General features: G+C 41.1%; 2 protein-coding genes across 15 annotated transcripts in view; both read left to right on the top strand.

Moving 5' to 3' along the window:
- Positions 1 to 5659, top strand: part of wnk2 (WNK lysine deficient protein kinase 2) — a 28408-nt gene extending 22749 nt beyond the window's left edge. For 5 of the 8 annotated variants that reach the window (XM_084349953.1, XM_084349952.1, XM_084349951.1 and 2 more), the window contains 6 exons: positions 81 to 313; positions 404 to 634; positions 776 to 874; positions 1639 to 1683; positions 1789 to 2111; positions 3060 to 5659. In XM_084349953.1, the coding sequence (XP_084206079.1) occupies positions 81 to 313; positions 404 to 634; positions 776 to 874; positions 1639 to 1683; positions 1789 to 2111; positions 3060 to 3344 (1216 nt within the window). In that variant the 3' untranslated portion in view covers positions 3345 to 5659. Of the gene's footprint in view, positions 1 to 80; positions 314 to 403; positions 635 to 775; positions 1684 to 1788; positions 2112 to 3059 lie in introns of those variants that run through there. The other 3 variants (XM_084349954.1, XM_084349955.1, XR_014622375.1) reach the window with 3 other exon arrangements.
- Positions 5660 to 6785: 1126 nt separating this feature from the next.
- LOC311254792 (inter-alpha-trypsin inhibitor heavy chain H3-like) lies at positions 6786 to 23776 on the top strand (the record flags this gene model as incomplete). 7 transcript variants are annotated; one of them, XM_084348785.1, is made up of 25 exons in its annotated part: positions 6786 to 6857; positions 7502 to 7662; positions 7770 to 7874; positions 8810 to 8972; positions 9090 to 9200; positions 11132 to 11260; positions 11981 to 12097; positions 12300 to 12468; positions 12559 to 12669; positions 13489 to 13670; positions 13820 to 13999; positions 14079 to 14200; positions 15907 to 16157; positions 16244 to 16261; positions 16534 to 16566; positions 17428 to 17487; positions 17966 to 17998; positions 18293 to 18334; positions 18627 to 18668; positions 18958 to 18999; positions 21283 to 21390; positions 22012 to 22180; positions 22381 to 22529; positions 23370 to 23454; positions 23550 to 23776. In XM_084348785.1, 25 exons carry the CDS (start codon positions 6786 to 6788, stop codon positions 23662 to 23664), a joined length of 2769 nt encoding a protein of 922 aa, XP_084204911.1. In that variant the 3' UTR covers positions 23665 to 23776. The 7 variants fall into 7 exon arrangements, with proteins under 7 accessions (XP_084204911.1, XP_084204910.1, XP_084204914.1 ...); XM_084348784.1 differs by having other exon boundaries at positions 16244 to 16288; XM_084348788.1 differs by lacking the exon at positions 17428 to 17487.
- Positions 23777 to 25445: the final 1669 nt, after the last annotated feature.

Genomic DNA, 25445 nt, shown 5'->3' with positions numbered 1-25445 from the left:
TTAATCTAGTGTCTTCACATTAAAATACTCTGTCATTTAGCTCAGAAGTGACCAGTGTTTTCCCGCCTCCATCTTCTCAGACATCTGAGGGAGATATCTGAGTTGCAGGCCAATCAGCGAGGTGAAGTGGAGCTGCTGTATCGCCGCCTTGGCAAAGCCCCTCCTCCTGGCCTGGGTCTCTCACACACTGCACCACACGCTGGACGCAGGAAGAGGTCCAGCAAGCACAGACTGAAGCCGGGCAAACTCCTCAGCCCTCTGGTCCAACAGTTTAGAAACGTCACGACCAAAAGTGGTGACTCCAGCAAATCCAGTGAGTGCCTTTTAAAAACTCGAGTATCACAAGTTGAATATGAACAGCAAGAGCAAAGAGTGTACCATTGTGATTCTTGTGTGTGTTCAGGTGCTGCTACAGGTACAGGTGAGCCCACAGTGAGTCTAAACGGCTCCCCGGCAAAAGGGTCTTTCCCCACTCACAGCAGGGCCCGCTCATGCACCAGCCACCTTCCCAGCTCCACCTCAGAGCCTGTGCAGACTCAGCAGCCTTGTTCCCTCAAGGGCTCATTGTCCTCTGATAATATTTATGCTGGACTACACGGAGACGGCCGTGGCACACATGCTCCGCCCGGACAAGGTGAACACCAGCAACACACAACAAAGAGCCTTAGCTGAATAGTCTCTGATTCACCTGAGAATTAATACAAACACTTTTTGTTTGTGGCGTTTTCTTCTTACCTTGGTGTCTTCTTCCCTCTGTGATTATGCTTCTCTACAGGCTGGTCTAATTACCCTCAAACATCTGAGAGAGTGACCTATAAATCGAGTAGCAAGCCAAGAGCTAGATTTCTCAGTGGGCCTGTGTCTTTGTCTATCTGTTTGTATCCTCTCTCTTCCAGCATAGCTTCACTTTTTTGTTCCCCGTGTTTTCTATTTTTCCACTTTAAGCTCACTGGTATCTTTTTGTTTCTGTCTTTGCCAAAATATTCTGCAACACTGCTGGGTTTTCTTTTGCCTCGCCTCATCCTTGTCACTTGCCTTTACCGTGCATGTACAGAAATATATTGCTTATTCAAACCCTTGAAGAGTAAAATGTGTTTTGTAAGAAGTACAGATTTTTGATTAATTCACAGTTTTTAAACTTTTTATTCATATTAAATATTTCTTTTACTTATCAGTCCTGTTTATTGGACCGGTAACCGTGTTTCTAAAGGGGGGTTTGGATAATCAAGGTTCATTTTACAGTAATGGGCATTATCTTACATTTCAAGTGTCTCCTACTGATGCTTGTGGTAGTTATCCACCTTATGACATACATGTTTGTGACTTATCCATCCTGCATTACTAGGCAATGCATGCAACATGCACCCCAGTCAAAAATTCTCTCATCTCTTCCTAACCTCTCTCTCTCCCTCTCTGACACTCTAACACTGCATTTTGACTGTTTGCATGATTTTGCTAATAAATGTCTTGTTTCAGGGGACTGATAGCTTTGTTTACCTGTTTGTTAGTTTGGTTTTAGTTTGGTCCTTTATTCCGTTGCAGTATTTAGCTGCTTTGTTTTGCACTGCATCCTATTATTAATCATTACTACCATTAAATGTGAGTGATTATTCGTTTAAAGTCTTCTTTTCCTCACAGGGTCAACGCTGAAGCGACTGTGTCTCGGCAAAGAGCGTGGCCACAGTACGTGGAATTACATCTCACTACAAGTGAATTCATTCAAAATCATGGTAATTTATAGCTCCATTAACATGATGTCACAGTGCATGTGTATGTGCCTCCTCTCAGGGTCTGGAGCCGGGCCAGGGGCTTTCAATCAATCACAGCAGCCGCCTACCGGTGCCACCCCTCCCGCTCATCAGCCAGTGATGGGACTGGCCCAAGCTCAGGCCAATAACAGCAACAACAAGACAGGCACATACAGTGGCACATCCATGAGTGCCAATGAAAACAACCTGCCTGAGGACTTGCAGCGGCTGATGGACGACTGGGCGCAGGAGGTTCTTATCGTCACCCACAGGCCACGCACCAACTCCCTGAGCATCAGCGGGCAGCAGCTCTGGCATCAGGCTGTGCCTCGAACACACGGACCACTGGCTAGTGCTTCAGATGTGAGTTTCATGTTGTTTCATGCACAGAGATTTGTGTTCAATAAGCCATGTGGTCATAAGAATCTAAAGGATTCAAATCTTTAACAATATTAGAATTTAGTTTGTAAAAGACAGTGTAGTGAGGTGAAGTATTTCATATAACCACAGTGGTTAATAAGTCAGAACACAAGACTAAGCCATAAATGTTACAAAGGAATTAAATGAATAATGCCTTTAATTATTAGAGATCATCTATCCTGTCAGAAGACAGCAGTCAGCGACTAAAGTCGTCTTTAGTTGCATTCTCACTTGCAACTTAAGTTAGTCAGTTTAGCTTTAGAAGTGGAGTGTGGGTGAAGCTGACCCATGCACTTAATCACACAAATCGTTTAACCTTAATGTAATTTAAACAAGTGAGTTATACAAAAATTCTCCCTTACATACAGTTGTCATGAACGAGGAAATTAGCTCTAGAGACCAAAAACTTTGTTTGTAGTAGGCTGTACACATGTTTATTTCTACTGTAAATTTGGACATTTTATTATGCGGGTTTATGGGGATTGACTCATGCTGGTGTAGCGCAACAGAATGATGTTGCAAAGGCTCAGTCTGGTGCTGCAATACTGACACGTACCGGCGATCTACAGGTGCTGCTGACTAACAACAACACTGGCAACGATTAACACTGTACACCGAAATTCTTGCTTAATTTAACACTTTCTTCAGAGAAGAATTTGATATATGAAACTGGTTTAAAGAAAAAATTAGTCCACACAAAGACACACACACACACACACACACACACACACACATACAGACACAGTAACTAACCTTAAAAAACGAAAAGTTAAGTTTACAGCTTAGTTTCACACTACTAATGTAGTGTGATGTAAATATCTGCTTGTATTGTATAAAGGCAGTTAATTATTGTGGTGGAGGTTAATATCTGGCCATCATGTAATCTTTTAGGTATCATCATGGACAGCCGCAGGTCCAGAGGCCTGCAGTTTTCCCCTGTCATGGCCTGACAGCCCTGGCCACTCCACAGGGCCCCATCCCAGCCATCAGCTACACTCTCCCGCTCCGTTCAGGGCCAGGTCCTTCCCTCTCTCTGTTAGCCAGTGGCCTGGGTTTCTCTTCCCCCTTCCTTCAGGAGTCTTTGCCTTTCCTGCTTTGTCCTCAGCCCAGGACGCCCCCAGCCCCATTCCAGCTCCATCATATCAGCCGCCGGACCCCAAAGCCAGGACTCTCTAATCTGAGTAGCATTGTGTCTTCCAACTCTGTTACCAAAAAGAAATCTCATGATAGGTCTAGTCAATCCTATGTGCATATACTGTATATATTTAACCAGCATGAATTTAACCATATGTACATACTCATCTCCATTTTTGAGTTTTTTGTTTTTCGTTTTATTTTCGTCGACATACCTCATGTCCATATTGCAGTACTTAATCCTCGAGTGCAGTGTAACGTTAGTAGTACATTAAATATGTATAATTAGCCCAATCAGGCTTAAAAGTGCAGATTTTTGTCATTGCTTATGTATGTACCTTACCATCCATTGAATGTACATATCGTACTGTTCATTCATACTGTGTTTATATAACTGGTTTATGTTTGTGTTGCTCATATCACCCTTATATATAAGCTGCCGTGTGTATATATGATTCTTGTTAGTCTGTACATAGCTCCTGTGTTTGTACAGTTAACATTAGATAATCCATAGGTTGGTGCTGCAGATATGTGTCTTAATGCAACACCTTATTAGCCACCATCATGCCGTCACTGTGAAGACTTGACATCCTGGTCGCTAGGACCGGTTGCTTTACTCTGCTCTCTCAGTCCAAGGATAGGTTTCATTCATCATCGATGAAATGCTTCCAGCACAAGCGCTTGAAATATCCTTAAAGAGATTTGAATGAACTTGAACTTTATCTTCAGGTGGAAAAAACACCTGCGAGAGTGCCTTGAATTGCAGTTTCAATTTTATGGGGAAAAGCATTTAGATTCAAAGCAGACACTAGATATTCTATATATATATCCTTTCACCTTCTGAGGTAAATTATGTGATTTGAATAATGAATGTGGATTGAAACATATTTAATTTAGCAACAAAACAACACAACTAAACAGTAATAATAATCTGGTCATGTTGCAGTTCATAGAATATCACAGATTGTAAGAAGAAATCTTGTTCACTGACGTTTTTCTTGTGGGATTGCTCTGCCACCTGCACCACCGCCTGCATGAATACACTGATATTCTGAATGTGCACAGGTTGATGTGGTGAGTTACAGGAGGATATTGTTGGGAGAGAAAACCATACGACAAGGAGGGCTGAAGGACTCGAACATACGAGTCGAAGTCATAATCATACCATACCTCTACTAATGCAATCTGTAGCTTTACATATTGTTGCCTTTGTGGTTTTTAAGAGATTACCGTGTGGTTGGTTGTTGTTTGACAAGTGTTGATGATGTGATGATGCTAGAGGCACATGAAGAATGTGAATTATTGAGAAGCCACAACTGTTTGACATGTTATTTGTACAATGCGTAGGTTTTCTAAATTATGTTTATTAGATGCTGGCCTCACGCCTCATCCGGCTCATACCGCCAATTCTATGTGTCATGGCTGACTTAATTCAGAGATCTCCAACAAATATTACACTATCACGGTTTCTGTTATTTCAGTAGTACGACTTCAAAATCAACACCTTCACTTACAATGTCTTCTCTTTTATAACTTTGTTAATTATGTCGGAAGAGTAGTTTGTTGAATGCATTAACATTTTTATGTATTCTGCACAAACAAAGCTGTGGCAAAAGTAGTCAAGAAGTATGAATCAGACAGTACTTCAAAACCAAGAGAGCAATTATAGAAAAATTGCTTAATTGCACAGACTACTGTGAATTGACTACAGACTGTGCTTGACAAAACATTTTGAACTCTCTGTGGTCTGTTTACCAATTCATAGCTCAATCAATTCTAACATGACTTTTAAAAGGGTAATCCAGCTCTAAACTATTTAGATTTTTAAAAAGAATGGTCAAAATAATGCAGCAGAGGCCGAAATATCCTGAATTTTAGTCTCAAATCTGGGTCAATCATCTGAAACTACATTTCCCATGATGCAACTCAGTCTATTCAAACTTTAGAAAGCTCTCTCCAGAGCCACACAATACATTATACAACCCTTTTCATAGGCTTAGTAGTACTCCTTGTGACGAGTCAACTGAACTTTCGGTGTAAAATCAGTGGAGTGCCCCTTTAAATTCTCCCATGTTTGCACAGTGGGTCAACTGTCTTAAAGGCTTCTTCCATGATGACATATAGTTTTTTTTTCTTGAGATCATCTCCTATGCAGCTGTTTTCTTTGTGCTTTACGCAGTAACTCCTGTCTTTGACCTCTTTAATGCTTGCAATGAAAGCTAGGTGTATGATTGCTTTTGCCTGCTGTATCACCTGTTCCCCCTGCCATTTCCTGGCCTCTTCTGAGGGTACTCTTTCACAAAAGCTGTACATACTTGAAGACGGAAATAATAAATTCATTTTTGCTTGACACCATACACTATTAGTCATGTATGTGTTTCATTAACAGTGCACTCTAAATGGCTGAAGCCAAATTGTCTCTGTTTATCTCTTTAAGTTTTTAAAACAGTATTGTCTGTGTTGTATAGATAGCTTTCACTGTAGTGATGAAGTCCTGGCGAAATGGGCTGGAGCACACATAACCAACTGAATTTTAGGCATAATCATTATTTTCATTGTCGATCAAAGCAACATTATGTAGGAATTGTCATTTTGTGATTTGGCGCCACCATAGTTTATGAGTGCAACAGTATTGTCATATACAGTATATAAATCACAGATTTTTGTAACAATATTATCAGATTTAATGTCAGATGAGCTAAGTAGCTAATGGCAGCTACAGTTACTCCGTAAATCACTGAGAGCAGCCAAAAAATATCATAGGGAAAACTAGAAAAATGGTTTCCATAAAATATTATCTAGATTCGCAGACATAGTTGGTATTGTGACATAGTGCCATAAAGCATTATGCATTTCACATAGGAGATGCTACACACCAACCCAAGTTATATAGGGCAAAGACAAGCGATCAGGGGCTGACAGAGACAGCATTGTCCCTACCACAAGACGGTATACCATAAAAATGTTGCTTTAATCTATAAATAATTTTCTTGATTAATCAATTAGTTTTTTGTTCTATAAAATGTCAGAAAGTGGTGAGAAAATGTCCATCAGAGTTTTCACAAAGCCCAAGTTGACGTCCTCAAATGTCTTGTTTTGTCCACAACCCAAAGGTATTCAGTTTGCTGTTAGAAACCAGAAAGTATCCACATTTATGCAGCTGGAATCGGAGAATTTTGACTTTTTTTCTTTAAATATTAAAAACTACTTGTTAATTGTTGCAGTTCTACTAAATTTCTGATATAGATTTTTTTCAATCCCAGCAGTAGAGAACAACGAGTGTGTGGGTTGGTGGCAGTGTGTTTGTGAGTGTGAGGGTGTATATATGTGTTTTTGTCACGTGTGAGGGAGAGAAAAAGAGGAGTTTGCCCTTTTAAAACAAACAAACAAAAAAAACCTTGTGTACACATCAATGCTGTCCTTGTCTGTGTGAGTTTAAAAGACAGGTTCAGCTGCCTGAGTTGCACTCTGGTGGGAGCCATCATGGAGAGAGCTGTGGGGAGAATTGCCCTCTTTGGGCTGCTGCTGGCATTGGTGACCACACTACCAAACAAGGTGAGGTCACAAAACTTAAAGGACAGAGCAACACATTGCAAAGAAACTGAATCTTTTCATGTCTTATGCAAAATAATTGACCGATATCTGAGGATTGTGCTTGATTTTTTTTGTATCTCAGCATCTTCAATCAGCTGCAGCACACTGAACTTTGTCTCTTCACCCTCAGTGTTGTTTCATATTGTTCATATGTGTGTGCTTGTGTGTGCTTTGTATATTCTTGTTGTAGGGAAAAGGTCACATGAAGCTGATCCATTCGATTTTAGGGTTAAGACTACTGTTTACTAAAGGTTTGGGTTAATGTTAGTTTATGGTAAAACTCCAGGGAAATCAATGCAATGTCCTCTCAAATCACAAAAACATGTAATTGTATGTGTGAATGTATATTTCTCATTTAGTCATTGGAATGAAACTACACATTGGGGGAAGGGGGACTTATAAAAAAATAACCATCTTAAAAAACTTAGAAAAAAGAACAGATTGGGGTGTTTCTCTATTTAGACCAATGAGATTTCACTGATGCCGCCCACCACCAACACCTTGTTTTTCATCAACATCTGATCTTTGGTCAGCTGGATGTCAGCCAGCGAGATCAAAACGAGCCATTACTTTTGTTGTGAAATGTGCATAATGTATTTGCTCAGGACGACTGGGACATCTACAGCTTTCACATCAACTCCACAGTGACCAGCCGTTATGCCACCACTGTCATCACTAGCCGTGTGGCCAATCGTATGGACGAGTCAAAGGAAATCGAATTCCAAGTCCGGATTCCCAAAAACGCCTTCATCAGTAAATTTAAGATGTGTGTGAAAAAAAGATCTGTGATTATTTATAGAAATGTGTACATAATTATACATTAAAGTGTAATTGATAAATATAAATCAAGATTTTTCCTCCGTGTTCATCCAGGCTTATAGACGGCCAGGAGTATGATGGTGTTGTGAAACCTAAAGAGCAAGCTCAGCAGCAGTACACTGAGGCGGTGTCCCGTGGCCAAAGTGCTGGGATTGTCAGGTACAGCGATCAATGGATCAGCTTCTTGCCAGGTTATATACAAGCTTTATTATGTTGTATTTTGGAGAAGAGCCTTGTGTGTCCTTTCTCAAAAGATTGTTTTTTTCACAGCAATATCTAAAAAGTAGGTTGCTCCATGTTCGTGCTCCAAAACCATGCTTGCCTACCTCTTTTCCTTAGCAATGACAGAAAGCTAACTAGTTCAATAGGCGCCATCATGGTAGGCCTAAGTGAAATATTGAAAACGTTATTCGTTTGAGATACTAAGTTTTTGTTTCTGAATGTTTCTCATTATTTTGGGATAACGTCATTATTTTGAGAAGGTCATTTTGGTTATTTTGAGAGTTATTAATTAATTTGAGATACTTATTCACAACTTTTAAGATACCAATTAATAATTTTGAAATTCTAAGTAATTATTTTTGAGATACAAAGTCCTTGTGATTTGATGGGGCACCCATTAGCTCAGTTGGTAGCGTTGGCGTCCCATGTGCAGAGGCTCTGCCCTTGCTGCAGCAGTCTGGGGCTTGAGTCCGGCCTGGGCCCTTTGCTGCATGTCACCACCCTCTCTCTCACCCTGTATCCTGTCATCTTTCTGAAGCTGTCCTATCAATAAAGCCATAAAAAGGCCCAAAAAAACCCAAAGTCATTATTTGGGAGGAAATTCTCATTATCATGACTTGCCGGATCTTGTTTTAAAATCACATTGGCGGAAATTGGCTTCCATAACTTACACATCCTAGGATCTGTAAAATCCTTCAAATGAAACAATCTTAGAGGGAAAATTCACTCTATAGTTTAGGTTCTCACAACGCATATCCACACTGGCCATTACTTGTGATAAGAAGTCATAAGTAGGCATTGTTTTCATTTTAATATGTTACCAGACAGAAGGGGGTTGGGCACTAATGCGATGATTACCGTCTCTGTTGTAGTTCTGTAGGGAGAACCCTCGAGGAGTTTAAGACCTCTGTGACTGTGGCTGCTCACAAAAAAATCACCTTTGAGCTCACGTATGAGGAACTGCTGAAACGTAGGCATGGCAAGTACGAGCTCCAAATCCACGCTCGACCCATGCAGCCTGTCAAAGACTTCAAGGTGAGTCTTTCCTGACTCTGTTCTCTATACTCTATTCAATGAACATCCAGAAAAGCATCCTCTATGGTCAGAACTTCTTACTCTTTTATTTATTTATTTTGTCATTCTCAATGCCAGGTTGATGTGTACATTAATGAGGAAGCTGGCATCAATTTCATCGAGGTTAAAGGAGGACTAAGCACCAAAGCCCTGGCCAATGCTATCACCAAAACACATGCAGACAAACAGGTACAGCATGCACTGGTGCAAAATCATGAGTTCTCTCGCCTCATACATCGAATGAACTTGACTATTACATTAACATCCTTTTCTCTGATAACCTCAAGGTAAAGGGAGTAAACCAATTTGAGTCAGCAGCCATTTCAGCATTTCCCAAATGCGATTCTTCTTCAGGAGATTATTTTTCTAATTGCACACTGGTGGTGGCTCCTCCTTGAACCGACACCGTATCGTGGTGGAGGGGTTTGAGTACCTAAATGATCCTAGGAGCTATGTTGTCCGGGGCTTAATGCCCCTGGTAGGGTCTCCCAAGGCAAACAGGTCCTAGGTGACAGGTCAGACTAAGAGCGGTTCCAAAGCCCCCTATGAAAGACACAAGACCAAGGACGTTCACGTCGCCCGGAATGGCGTCACCGGGGCCCCACCCTGGAGCCAGGCTCGGGGTTGGGGCTCGCAGGTGAGCGCCTGGTCGCCGGGTCTTTGCCCACGGGACCTGGCCAGGCACAGCCCAAAGGAGCGACGTGGGACCGCCCTCCAGTAGGCTCACCACCCGCAGGAGGGTTCAGAAGGGGCCGGTGCGGTGTGATTTGGGTAGCTGTTCTGGGCGGGTGCCCCGGGGACCCAATCCCTGGACGGTGACTCTAGCCATGGGGACATGGAATGTCACCTCGCTGGGGGGAAAGAGCCTGAGCTAGTGCGGGAGGTTGAGCGTTACCGGCTAGAGATAGTTGGGCTCACCTCCACGCACAGTCTGGGCTCTGGAACCCAACTCCTTGAGAGAGGCTGGACTCTTCTCTTCTACTCTGGAGTTGCCCGCGGTGAGAGGCGGCGAGCTGGTGTGGCCTTTCTTATAGCTCCCCAGCTCAGACGTCATGTGTTGGAGTTTTCCCCGGTGAACGAGAGGGTCGTCTCCCTGCGCCTCCGGGTCGGGGATTGGTCTCTCATTGTTGTTTCGGCCTACGGGCCAGTACCCGGCCTTCTTGGAGACCCTGGGAGGGGTACTGGAGAGTGCTCCAACCGGGGACTCCATCGTTCTACTGGGGGACTTCAACGCTCACGTGGGCGGCGACAGTGTTACCTGGAGGGGTGTGATTGGGAGGAACGGCCTCCCCGATCTGAACCCGAGTGGTGTTCTGTTGTTGGACTTCTGTGCCAGTCACAGTTTGTCCATGACGAACACCATGTTCAAGCATAAGGGTGTCCATCAGTGCACGTGGCACCAGGACACCCTAGGCCGGAAGTCAATGATCAACTTTGTGGTCATGTCATCTGGCCTCCGGCCGTATGTCTTGGACTCTCGGGTGAAGAGAGGGGCTGAGCTGTCAACTGTTCACCACCTGGTGGTGAGTTGGATCCGCTGGCGGCCCCTGTGGACAAAAGCAGTATGAGCACCTCCACCTCTTGTGGTAAAAGTCTTGATCTGGTTAGTGGGTGCATTTGATTTGAGAGCTAGTGAAGGACAGAGCTGTTTGCAGGATGCATAGCGATGAAGTAATGTATCTAGCCCTGTTTGTGGCTATGTGAGATCAATAACATTAATATGACGATGGTGAAACGAGCAAACTCTTAGCGTCATGCCATACCACCAGACTACCGAGCAGCTTCTTTCCTCAGGCTGGGAGACCCATCAATTCATCCTCAGCACTCTATCAGTTTTAATATCATGACTAATCTGACCGGCCCTCGCCTCGTTCAAGGAGAGGTCTCGCTCTGAAATCTCAAAGTTGTTGTAGGAAGATGACGGTGGAAACGTGTGTCACAGTTGGAGAGAGGAAAGAGGAGTTCATCTTAATTTACTTAATTCAACTGATTTTGACATTAACTAACCTGTATTTTCATGTTTTTATTCACTCCTATTCTTGTTCTGTCAGTGTTTTGTTGTTTTGTCTTGCAATTTATAAAAACTAAATTTTATATAACCTGATTCATCCTGTTTCCAGGCGTGGGTGTATTTCTACCCGACAGAGGACCAACAGAAAACATGTGACAGCTGTAGCGATCAGGGAATGAATGGAGACTTGGTTATTGTTTATGATGTCAACAGGGACACCTCTCTGGGAGACATCGAGGTACAGCAAGAGTTCATTTTCTGGAAGATTGTTGACTTTGAATGGTTACTTAGCATTGTGCCTAAATAATCTGTAAGAGCTAAGAAAAAAAAGTAATGGAAATGTAGATCTTATCTTGTTGATGAAGGTTCTCAGTCATTCAGGTCATGGTCATTCTAAGTGCTGTATCGTAAGCAACTGGACTTGTTTCAGTTTCTTGAAGACGTTTCACCTCTCATCCAAGAGACTTCCTCATCAACTGGAGGGGAGCTGCAGGCTTTTAAACTCTGTGTGGGAGTGTCCTTACAGAGTCGTTAAGGACACGTGTGAGCTCTGAGTTCCAGAGTTGTTAGGGCCACTTGTACAGCATTGTAGGTGTCTGATAAGTAATGTCTTAGGCCACCTCCTCCTCAAAGACGGTCGTTCCAGTTTGACATAGATGGATTCTTTTACTCCTCTTTCAAACCATCTGTCTTCTCTGGCCAAGATGTTTACATGTTGTCCTCAAAGGAATGATTTTTCTCCTTCAGATGTAAATGGACAGCAGAGTCTTGACCTGAGGAGTTGGCCCTCCTGTGTTGTGCCATTCGTTTATGGAGATGGATGAGAGGTGAAACATCATCCAAGAAACTGAAACATGTCCAGTTTCCTACGATACAGCACTTAGAATAGATCTTATCTTCTGCTGTATTTTCATCAATCTTTTCTAACCAAGCGAATGTTCTACTTACTCCCTGGAAGAAATCAGCTGGGTACTTTGTTCATCACTTTGCTCCGTCTAATCTTCCCCGCATACCAAAAAATGTTGTCTTCGTGATTGATCAAAGTGGCTCAATGAGCGGCAGGAAAATAGTACAGGTATGATTATTTTTTTTGTTTGTTTCGTGACTGATTGACACTGTAGCATAAGAGGAATTTTAAGTCTATTGGTGTATTATTTTGCTGATGTACTTAACAGACAACTTTATTAACTACATGATTTAAGAACACACATGAAACAATATTATAACAGCTTTTTTCATCAATAAAAGTTCTAACGTGTTAATTTGTTTTTGCTCAGACCCGCATGGCATTGATCCATATCTTGAGTGACCTGGCAGAAGATGACTTCTTTGGTCTTATCACTTTTGATAGTCAACTTTTTCACTGGAAACGAGAACTTGTTCAGGCCACTGGAGCAAACCTGGAAAGTGCCAGGACATTTGCACAGAATATTAGAGATAGAGGAGGTGAGATTTTTAATAACAATTGTATTAACGGAGGGAGCATTTGACAGCAGAAAGGCAGTAATGAAACATTTTATTATTCGTTCATTTCAGTCACTGACATTAACAGAGCAGTGTTGGAAGGAGCACGTATGCTAAATGCACATCCCAGAGAAGGTTCAGCCTCTATCCTTATACTTCTCACCGATGGAGACCCGACCTCAGGTTACAATACAACACACATGCACACAAATGTGTACAGATATAAGACTTACTTATTTCTCGACTTACTTTTCATATTGGTTGTACTGGTGCACCAGTGCATAATTGAGGTGTACCTTAATTTAATTTCTTTACACATTATGTTAATGATTGTAAACAGAAATAAAAGTGCCCATTGATGGGCATCATTTAAATCACTGCACACTCAACAAGAATTTGCGATAATAACAACTTTAAAAAAAAAAAAAAATGTGGTTACAAAGTGCTGATGTTTATAAAGGTTGAGAAACTCAAATATAGCAATCAACCTCAAGCCACTATACGCTGACAAAATAATCCACAGAAAATATGTTTATACGCTAATATCTGCACACCAAGTTGGTGGTTATCAAAAATATTTTTATAGTCAAGTTTATTTGTGTAGCACATTTCATATTGCCGATATCATTTTTTTTCAAAAATCACACCTGCTAAATTTCAGGTGCACCGGTGCAACCACTGAAACTATTTAGTCGCTCTTGACAGGTTTTTGGGAGCTTGTGCGACCTAAACAGTCGCAGCCTGGAGCCCTGACTGGGTTGACAGGACTCTTTTTCCCAATACCCTCTCCTGTCAGTGAGCTAAAACCCACCCTTGTGCCACAAAGGTGGGTTTTAGCTCAAGCTAAAACCTACCTTTGTGGGACAAGGGTGGGTTTTAGCTCACTAAACATTAACATTATTTACAATTAAGTGTACAAAATCTGTCCATGTACACACTGTAACTTCTAATAATCACAGGATAGTTGTTTGATTGTGAACAAGGCGTCTTGTGTTTTTGCAGGGGTGACAAATCTTGAACAAATAAGGTCAAACGTGAGAGGGGCTATTAAGGGCAAATTCCCACTCTACTGTCTCGGATTTGGTTTTGATGTCAATTTTGAGTTTCTTGAGAAGATGTCGCTGCAGAATGATGGTGTCGCCCGACGAATTTATGAAGACTCTGATGCAAATTTACAGCTGAAGGTATTTTAAATCACTTGTGCTTCCCACATTATAAACACTTCTGATATTTGACATGTCTTCATTAATAAAATTGATCATAGTCGGTTGTGGAGGGATTCAACATTCATGTTGAATGTCATACTGAATGTGTCCATACTGAATGTCAACAGGGTTTCTATGAAGAGGTGGCAACTCCTCTGTTGACAGATGTGACAATGATCTATATCGGTGGGACCAATCTAACCCAGACAAACTTCAGCCAGTATTATAATGGCTCTGAGATTGTGGTGGCCGGTCAGATCACTGATAACAACATTGAAACCTTCACTCCACAAGTTGTGGCCATTTCGGTAAAGATCGATCCACACTACACATCGGCTGTAATGTATGTGTGTGCAGTCAAATAACAATTCATTTGGATCATGACAGAGCAATAACAGGATGGTGTTCTCTGAAACAAACACCACTGGTGTGTCCACTGGAACGATGACTGACCACCACATGCAACGTGTTTGGGCCTACCTCACAGTCAAACAACTTCTGGAAAAAGAGTGAGTGTGACGTCAATCATCTTTTCTCTTTGTTCCTATTTGTTGAACATTATTTATCAGAGAGATGCAAACCTCATATTTCCATTGAATCAATGAATTGTTGGCCTAAAGAATGTAATGAAAATGAAAAGGACAAATACAGCAAAAGGTCCATAGGAAATTCCCTGATCCCAAGTTTGATGTCTTTAAATTGCTTGTTTTTGTCTATCAGATTTTATGGCTAGCTTAAGCTGACGTTGATGCGCCAGTTAAAACTAATAATTTCAGCACAAATTCATTGACAGAAGAGAAAAGCTGATAAGAGTAAAGCCTGCTTTATGGTGGGCACTCAACACTTTTGAGTGTCACTTGACAGAAAATCTCCTAACATCCGACAGCAATTACGAAATCAAATGCTCTGACAAATAAAAACAGTATCTATGAGCATCACAGGCCTCGTAAAAACCCCATGCCTGCATGCTCCCTGCCCGTGTACTTATAGCGTTTGACTGGAGTCTTCCACAGGGCTAGGAGGCTCTATTGCTAAAACTATAAGCGAGCTAGTCACACAACAAGGGAAGAGAAAGTGCAGCCAAAATTTCCTACCTTAAAATGCTAGCTTGACAGCAGTGAGTACTAACGCTAGGTGGATGTGGTTAGCAATGTGGCATGCTCCGAGTACACAGCTGAGCTTTTGTTCAGCAGCTAACTCAGTAGCACAAAGCTCACAGCCCCTGAGCCAAAAATCAGAGCGGTAGCAACAGACTCATTCAGCAGCTAACCAAGTAGCATACAGTCATGCTGGGTTGCCTTTTTAGACCAAGGTGCGTTCCAGATGGCTATTTTACTGGTGTTAATACGATTATGGCATCAGCAGAGTTGTTTATTTATGTATTTATTAGATTAAAAATGCGAAGAGATCTTGTGGAAGTAACAATTAGCCACTGACACACATCACCCGGCTGGTCAGCGACAGTGATGGGCCAGTCAGTGTTGGTGTAGTCGGGCACGTTTCTGTGTTTTGGTGGATCTACTTGGACTTGGAGAGGTGGGTTTTTTTGGGGTTATATACAGTACTTACAAAATGTAGTTTGCTCTTGTTGGGTTTTAAAAAAACCCAGCTTTAAGTGTATACAAGTAATTTAACGTTACCTGCCACAAATATCACAAACATTACGTGAGCAAAACACAGCAGCACTAATGTTATTAGTTAGTTATGTATTAGTTATTAGCACTTATTGAGCAAAAATAGAGCAACCCTTGCATTCTTCTTCTTGCCATACACCTCTTGGAGGTCTTGAAACACAACTCTTCACCCTTGCCTGATCATAAAACTTTTTAATTTTTGCTCTTCTGACCTTCTCCTCTTTGGCTGTTTTTCAGCAATGTCTCATTCTTAAATGTACCTCATTTACCGTCCCTCTCACTCTTCCCTGCCCTTACCCTTGTCCTGTGCACAGGCATGAACATCACTACTTGCTGACTGTCTAGAATAGTGTTGTGTGAATAGTGCTAGTGTCTTCTCACAGCTAGCACACTGTGAGAAGATATTTGCTGAATTTGACAAAAAGTAGTATTGGAAGAATTACAATCAGAATAGCTGACCCTGCCTGAATTGAAGGAGAAGCCAAACAGCCTTTGAGGATACTACAAAAATATTATCAAAAGACAACACCACACAATACTTTACTGTCATGTCTAAAACACTTACACAATTTGTGACACAGGCTGCTTGTATCTGGACCTGAGAAGAAGAGTGTGACGGAAGAGGCTTTGAGGCTGTCGCTCAAATACAACTTTGTGACACCACTCACATCCATGGTGGTCACCAAGCCTCTGGGGGAGACCACAGATGTGCTCCACAAACCCAAAGAAGGTGAAACACCACCAGTAGGGTCTGGTCTGCCACTGAATCTTCCACCTAGACAATCCAGTCCACCCATGCATTACCCAGCTAGTGGAGGCAGGACAGGCCAACGTAAGCAACACAAATGTGAACAAAACAGACACAATGCCAAATCAGTTGCGTAGAGCATCTCTTCTCAACATTTTCTCTGTTAGCAGGGCCAGCTGCAGTTCCAGGTAAGAAACGCCGGCTTATGAAATCAGGTGGGGGCAATTGCAATGATTGCAATACACTTATTGCATTTCATAAAAACTATAAATTCCCTTCAACTTTTCAACTGACAAATTAAGTACAAATGTTAATCATTCAATTGATTTGAACATTAATTGCTAATACCTGTGTCATGCAACACTGAAATGCCAATACATTTTTCTCCAATACAAGCTAATGTGTCAACATCAAAAGTATTTTAATGTAAATGAATAAATGAATATTATTTTTTGGACAGGAGGTGGACATTTTGCAGATGATGTTGAAGACGGTATGTACACATATGCACTGTTATGACACAGATGACATATATATGACACATATATATAGTCTTTCATTTTATTTATTTAAGTATGTTTTATATGTCTGTGAAGGCTATAGCCTACAGCATATACTCTCTTTGGCAGGTTGAGGGTTTTACACGGAAGGGACCCAAAACAACATGGCAGGCAGGTTAAGGAATGAAAAGCAAGCTTTAATGACAAGCCAAAAGTCCAGAGTCCAATATCCAATATGCAAAACACATGCAACCAAAACTGACAAAAATAGGCTGAAGAAAATCCAAAAAAGAACCAGAAGCTGAAGGAACACAGGCAGGAATCCAAAAACATGAGGACAGGGAACACGAGCACACACCAGAAACAAAACGAACTGACAACGAGAGGAGGAAAAGTCTGGTCTAAATACACAAGAATACACAGGAAGTGAAACTAATCAGGACAATTATAAGGAGGGGAAACAAGACTAAGGGCAGGAAGCAACGCAACATGACACATGAGGATGAACCTTACAAAATAAAACAGGAAATAACTTAACCAAAAATCCAAACCACGACAATCTTATCATTCTTCCATGTACATTTTTTGCACCAAAATCTCAGCATGAAAATGTAAATAACAACACAAACAAATTACATGAAAACAGATGTTGCATCATTGCATAAATTGAATACAACTAAGTGACGCCCCGCCAAAATATCAGTTGCAAATTAACAATTGTATCTTAGTTTCATGTTGTCATCTTTTTTCTTTTTTTCTTAAGCAGTGGCAACGAGCTAAGTTAGAATTTATGAGTATTTCAAAGTAAACATACAACTTTTATTTCATTTCATGTTATCATTGTCTTTCAAAAGGGGGTACTCTTCGCAGTCTTCTTCTTAATGCAGGTCGTGTCAGCGCTGTAGACTTTGAAGGTATTCTTTGAATTTTGAAATAGTTTTCTCCTTAACTTTTTTTCTTTATTGATAAATGCTTAAGAGGCTTATCCTGTGAATTTCTAATTGTTACTAGCTATAGTTGTATATTTTGTGTTATTTTATCATTCTGGTGCCAATCAGGTTCAACTAAAATAACTCTGGAATGACATACCTCCACCGCCACAATCCTAAATCTGTCCTTGTAATGATCAATAGACCTGACCTGATTTGTTTTATCCAAATTTATCAGCATACATACACATAATTTCAATTTGTATATGTAGATTAGGGTTTGTAGGTCAAATCTATATGAAGCCTGTGGTTAACTTTAACTGGTGGGGATTAAAATAATGTGTCTGTTTAGTGCTTCGTTTTGGAGTTTGGTGTCAGAATAGGGTTGATAGTGTTTAAATATTCAATTAATACAATGTCCTCTAAAGCTTTGTAATACAAATGTATGTCTGGCTTTGTGTAGATGTGTATGAAGATCTCGTTATGTATGACATAGGTGAGTATGAGAGTATCTCCCAGATGTCATTCATAGTTTCTGTAAAATCTGTCTATTTCTGTTGCATAAGTAAATATTAACAATACAACAGTGTGTGACATGTTTCATTTTTATTTACAATTGTTGTCAAATTTTTAGTAGCATTTTGAATCAGTGTTTTATTAAGCCTGTGTATATGAAGCCCTTTAACTAGTGAGGATTAGAATAAGATGTGTATTTAGTTGGTTTGTTTTGAAGCTGAGGTTAGGTGTCACATGGCAGGTAATACATTAATACAAAACCCTACACTTCCAGACCCTTTTCCTGCCTCCAATATGCCAGACCACACAAGCCAAGGTAGAGTATATCGAAGATGTAATTCATAGTATAATTTATATAAAATCTGTCTATTTCTGTTGCATAAGTAAATATTAACAATAAAACAGTGTGTGACATGTTTCATTTTTATTTACAATTGTTGTCATATTTTTTAGTAGCATTTAAATCAGTGTTTTATTAAGCCTGTGTATATGAAGCCCTTTAACTAGTGAGGATAAGAATAAGATGTGTATTTAGTTGGTTTGTTTTGAAGCTGAGGTTAGGTGTCACATGTCAGTTAATACATTAATACAAAACCCTACACTTCCAGGCCCTTTTCTTGTCACCGTTGTGCCAGACCACACAAACCAAGGTAGAGTATATTGAAGATGTAATTCATAGTATAATTTATATAAAATCTGTCTATTTCTGTTGCATAAGTAAATATTAACAATAAAACAGTGTGTGACATGATTCATTTTTATTTACAATTGTCATATTTTTTAGTAGCATTTAAATCAGTGTTTTCTTGAGTCTGTGTATATGAAGCCCTTTAACTGGTGAGGATTAGAATAAGATGTGTGTTTAGTTGGTTTGTTTTGAAGCTGAGGTTAGGTGTCACATGTCAGTTAATGCATTAATACAAAACCCTACACTTCCAGGCCCTTTTCTTGTCACCGTTGTGCCAGACCACACAAACCAAGGTAGAGTATATTGAAGATGTAATTCATAGTATAATTTATATAAAATCTGTCTATTTCTGTTGCGTGAGAAAAACTTAACAAAAAAGTACAATTAAAAGCATCATATACAAGCGTATAAAACACACTGAAGTGTTCCTTAAAACATTTTGTGATGGGATCACACCGACTACCTTGTTATGACGTAACAAGTTTTTTTGTAGTTAGCACCGAAATGGCACAAAATTCCAATTTCTACATAATGTCGCTTTAATTTCTTGTAATTATGATTTTCTTTTTAACAGGGCGTTCTCTAGGTACAGATCTTTCATTGTGCAGATTGTAAAGCCCACTGAGGCAATGTGATTTGTGATTTTGGGCTATATAAACTAGGGCCCGACCAATATGGATTTTTTGGGGCTGATGCCGATACCGATTATTAGGGGGGAAAAAATCCAATAACCAATTAATCGGCCGATTTTTTTTTTTTTTATATAAAGTTTTAAAATTTTATTAATTTAAGTAATATATCTACATATATACTTATTTTTTTTAACAAATGGCTGCTTTTGAGCCTTTCAGACACTTCTACAAAGAATTAAAGGCAGAAAAATTATTTCAAATCCTTTTTATTGCTGAGTCAAGCAGCATATTAACATGACAACCATCCAACATTAGGCCTACAACAAGGCACCATTAGCTACTGCTCTTCACGCCGACAGGAAGACCGACTGATCATCTCAGTAATATACCAGGGATTTATCAGGAATCAAACTCGGACCAGAAAAGCGTTTTCAACTACTCCCTCCCTCCCTCCCCTCCGCCGGTCGGTGCCTCCCCGTCTTAACTCACGTTGCTCATTTTGCTCCGGTTATCTGGAGACATGCAGCTGCCTCAGTGAGAGAAGTAGCTAGTCGATTACGTAATGTGTACTGTTATGTTTAATCTACCGTTACCATGGATCTATAATATAACCTAATAATACATCCATGACCGTTACTGGCACGGCTAATATGTGTAGCAAGGCTAATAGCAGATGGCTAATGCTAACTTTAGCTAGCATATTACATAGTGCTTAAACGTTAACTCGGCGTGATCGAGACCAACACAGCGGGGAACATCGTGAAGTGGGTTGAATTGAAACTTGTTGACTTATTGTTTATTTCACAAACTTGTTTATTTACCGTTGAGGCGGACCACTCTCCTCCGTGCGTCCCTGCCGCTGCCTGCTCCAGATCAGTCACTCTGCTGTGCTCTGAGGTGGTTAGTGGATAGTGGATGGAGTTTGTCATGAGGTCGGTGCGCCTTCCACAGGATAAATAGCCTAATGTCGGGGGATCTTTTCAAATGGGGAAACATTTTGTCCCTGCATTTTATTTCTGAAAATATCGGCGACAATCGGCGAGTTTTGGCCGATTACCGATTAGTCTCAAACGGGCTATAATTGGCCGATTTAATCGGCTCGCCGATCAAGAGTCTTAGTAGTTGCCAGTTTGTGGGAAAAACATGGAAGAATGGCTGAGTTCTGCAGTATGCGGCCAGCAACTGTTATGCCCTAACACTAGCTGGTTAGCCTTAGTGAGGTTAGAGTTAACTACCATTAATGATGTTCATGTTTGCTAGCTAGGGTTAGCAAGCTATTGCAGCTTACTGGCAACTACTTGAGGGGGCAGATGATTCAAACAGAAGTGGTGTTGTAATGTGAATGCAGTGGAAGGGAGATGAGGTGGCACATTTAGAGGCTAAATGTTGTCAATAATAACTTTAATTATCTGGAGATTCTGCAGCTTTAAAGAATGGCATACACACAAAAAAACACATACACTGGAAATTTAAACCGAAAATGTCATTATCAATATCTTGGATTATTTCGTGGTTTTAAGTTAATCTAAAAAAAAGCTACAGAAAATAGGACTGAGCAAAAAGAAACTTCTTACACTTCTCTGTTTACATTTTATAACACTTAAAAAAACCTGTCTTAAACTATACGCAATTACAAAATAAAGGTCTTGTCATTGAAAACATAATTGAAAGATATTCTCCAGCTGTATTGTTTATTGATGAATGCAAAAAAAACTTTACTCACACTTACAAAGACTGCAACTTGCAATGTGTAATATTCAAAGGCTTAAAAAAAGACTCATACGCTCACTGATCACCTGCACATGAAAGTCACCATTTGAATAGTCATTATCAAACACGCTTCAGTGCATCTTTGTCAGTTAAATTTGTGTTGAGAACATAAGCAGTTTATTTTCAAGAGTTTCCTTCTGCTGTGTGACTCTGTATCTCTGTGTTCCTCTGCAGCTTCTCTTACCCACAGGTTTTTGATAAAACCTGAGAATCAGTCTCTTCCACTGTGCTTTGATGTCACTGGAAATATCCAGGTGAAGCTTTTTCACCATCCCAACGGGGGTCAGTAATGTTCCTTTTTCTGCCATCACTATTTCCCCTTAATTCCTTGAACAGCCTAATCAATAAACCCCTTTAGCTCTTCATTTGTAATGGCAAATGGTTATTTGTCTTCTTTTCTCCTCAGGATCTTTGTGTCAATTATAAAATGTGCACCAACCCACAATCACCCATATAGATTACAGTAGTGGAAGGAAACTTAGTACATAGACTCAAGGAATGTGTACAATTTTTGAAGTACTTTACTTGAGTATTCATTAACAGATTTGATAAGCATATTAAGCACAATGCCTTGTTAGAGATTAAACCAGCAGCTGCAAATGTATGGCTTGTGACCACATACAAAGAAGCAGCGTGTACTTGTCACTTTTCTGATGGTTAGCAGTTCCACTGAATTAACTGTTTGAGGCCCGAAGAGGCAAAACTATCCAATAGTTCACCATAGAAGAAAAAAATATTCAGACTCTGTTTCTTCCTATTTTCACTGAACTAGAATTTTGAATGAAGGACTTTTTTCTTAATTGAATATTTTTACATTGTTGTTCTGTCATTTTTACTGGAGTAAAGGATCGGATTGGATCGGATTGTATAAGTGTGGTTGTATTTGTTTTCTTTTTGTACCAGAGCTGTCTGTGAATGGTAGGCTGGATTCAAATGTGCCTGGAGGCTTCAAAAAGATCGTCATCCACCTCAAGACTGATCAGCATATTGAGGTTGAAACCACTGGAGTCACTGTACGAGAGGGACAGACAGAAACAACCCACACCGGACAGGATCTGATCACTGTTGGAAGGTGAGTTTGGATTTTTGGTGCGTACAGACTAGGGCTGTCACAATATCAGGTTTTATCTACACGATCATCGTGGCCTCACAAATTCACGATAACGACATTATTACAATGTCTACCAATAATTGAAAGAAAAATGCTAGCAATCCAATCTATCTTTATCTTTGTTAACTGTGTGTTAATTTGCTTCTTTTTTTCCTTCCTAGTGTGACAGTGTTAAAACGGGACAAGGAGATAGATGTTGCAACTGGTGACACACGCCTGCTCATCTTAATTCATAGGATACCTAACAAAGAATTCCTCTGGCCGGTTTTAAGACAGCGGCCATCGGACCCCAGAGCCACAGGAATTTTAGGTGGGCTGGATTTTCTTGTATGATTTAACAATATGCTGAATCAGTTTTTGCACCAAGCTGTGCTGGTTGATGGAGAAATAATTCACTAAAAGACACAAATATTTTGTGCAAAGTCTCTTTAAAGGATAACTACCGTTTTTTACAACGTGGACCTTATTTCTAGCAAAATATATGATTATTTACTGACCCAGATAACTTTGGTGTGATTTGGCGTCGTTCGGACGAAATTAGATCCAGTGTAGCGCCGATATATCCATATAATGCAAGTGACGGGGCATCGACACACAGCCTCTATGAGCATTATCTGCCACGAAACTAGTTCATTTCACCAATATTTTGTTACGATATGCTAGTGCTATTCCCCTCTGAGTCCGGGCTCGTCTATTGTCAACATCCGGGGTCTGTAGGTTGACCTACTACCTCTGACCTGGAAGATGTCATCTCTGAGCTGCGCACGCACCCGCAACAGCCGGCTTGTTTACCTGTAGCTGCTACTGCTAGTTTGACCCCGGATGTTGATAACAGCCAAGCCCGGACTCAGAGGGGAATAGCACTAGCGTATCATGACAAAATATTGGTGAAATGAACTAGTTTCGTGGCAGATAATGCGTTATAGAGGCTGTGTGTTGATGCCCCGTTACTTGCATTATATGGATATATCGGCGCTACACTGGATCTAATTTTGTCTGAACGACTTCAAATGACACCAAAGTTATCTGGGTGAGTAAACGATCATATATTTTGCAAGAAATAAGGTCCAGGTTGTAAAAAACGGTAGTTATCTTTTAAGTGCCATTTTTTCATTTTCTTTGCCTCATTGTTTGTCTTCTGTGTGTTCAGCTCTTAAGCCAGCAGTGTATGAGGAGGTGCAGCAAACTCCCACAACAAAGCTGCAGATCAACAACCAGGAGATTGATGTCACCAGGTACATTTTGTTCTGTGTTATTAGTGTATGAGTGCTATAATCATTATGACTCTGACACACAAAGATAAATGACCACTTATGTCTTTTCCTTGTAGATCCACAGCTGATGACTACAGTGTTGTGTCTCCCCCGACTCTGGACTGCTGGCTCATGTCTGCTGAGTCTGCCCTGCAGGGAAGCCTGGACGATTTCACCGTCACAAAGCTTTAACTGGGAAACGTGCTGAATCACTTTGAACATTTCGTAATTTGTAACACTGATTCATCATGGAAAAAAGACTTTCCACCTGTTACTAACATAAACAAATAAATAGCATCCCAGATCTTTGGTTGTCTTGTATGAACTAAATTGATTGATACTTATCTAAAGGATATTTTAGATGGTTCATTTGTTTGGAATAATTCATCAATCCTTCTGTAAATTAAGAAGTCAGAGTGGTGTTTGTTCTACACCCCTGCTGGATGTCCCATTCTTTTATAGCCCAAATCTGGACAGGAACCTACTTTTATCACCATATGACAAAGAAGGCAGACCAGATCCACTGGTAGGTTAGAGAAGGAGGTTTCATGATGGCTAAATCCTGCCACAACAGCTGCTATTTATGATTCTGCTAGCTGCTTCACTCCTCTGGCCTACCATGATGGTAGAAAAGGCAGGCCAGCACCCAGTCTCTGCTCCTGCCTAATCCAAGGGTTTAAATTGTGAATTCTGTTTAAATTATGGGTTTAAATTCTGAACTCTGAGCGCATTATCATAAGAAATAATGTGCTCGCACAGTCTGGCTAATGAAAAAATAATCCTTTTTTCACCTCAGTTTGCAAATCTCTCCACGATCTTGCTAAGTACTAGTCTGCCTGCTTTGACATGCTGCACATTCGAATCAAGCTTGATTTGTTGAAGCAAATATACAAGCATGATCGTGTCATATTAACCCTAAAACTAGAGTTCAATAAATGTGATTTCTCTGATGTGTTTTAGTGTGTGTCCAACAGACAGTTTCTGCTCCACCTACGCCGGCCCCTATTGTGCACCAGAGCAGACAGACAGCACAGAGCTTCCCAGCTGCAGCCCCCACCCTACAGCCGCAGCCCACTGCCCAACCCAGCCAGGAGCAGGTACTGCTTCCCTCTAACTGCGGCAGGCCTTGGCAGCAGCTTTAGAGAGATACAAAAAGCAGAATTTAGGTGTCTATGCTAGGCAAGCTATGCTTGCATGAGCCATCATTAAGGCCAAATACCTGTGTAATTATGGAGGTTCTGCTACTCTGCTGGAGCCAGGTCGAGGAGCACCTGCAATGCCTTTCTTTCCAATGCCAGGGCCAGGTGGGTGGCTGCTTCTCTGTCGTTCCAGCCCATGTGCCATGCTGCTAACTGGACCTGTGAGAGGTATGGCTCCAGTTGTGTGAGCCCATTATACTTGGGCAGCTTGGCTGCTGTTCTGGGTGCAGCTCTGGGGTACATCAGGCCAGGCATGGGGTCTAGTGATGATGGCTCAATAGCAGCAGCGGCAGTGATGGGTATCAGCAGCTCAGCAGGAAGCATGTTGTCTCCAGCAGTACCTATCCTGGACTCTAGTGGGCGACCACCGTCAGCAAACAGCAGCCGTTGTCCTGCGGTACCGCTCCAAGCCTCTAGGGGGCGACCAGCATCAGCAAGCAGTGGATGTTGTGCTGCGGTACCACCTCCAGCCTCTAGGTGGCGGTCAGCGTCAGCATGCAGCGGGCGTAGTGCTGCTGTACCACCTCCAGCCTCTAGGGAGCGATGTGGGCGCATTGCGCTGGAGCCATCAGGACGCTGTGGAGATCTGCTGACTTTCGCCGGTCGCGTCATACTCTCCAAGCGGCAGCGCGTCTGCAAGATGGCCCGTTCCGGCATAGACATATATGTCTATGCGTTCCAGCTTCTGGATTTCTCTCTCCATCTTACCATCCCACTTCTGACACCAATGTGGTGAGCGTGGAAGAAAGAAAGTCTCAAGAGACAGATCTTTGA

The sequence above is a fragment of the Pagrus pagrus genome (genome assembly GCF_965226575.1).
Source record: "Pagrus pagrus genome assembly, chromosome: 3".
NCBI classification, from domain to species: domain Eukaryota; kingdom Metazoa; phylum Chordata; class Actinopteri; order Spariformes; family Sparidae; genus Pagrus; species Pagrus pagrus.
Note: the sequence above shows the minus strand (reverse complement) of the source record. Positions and strands in the feature narration are given on the sequence as shown.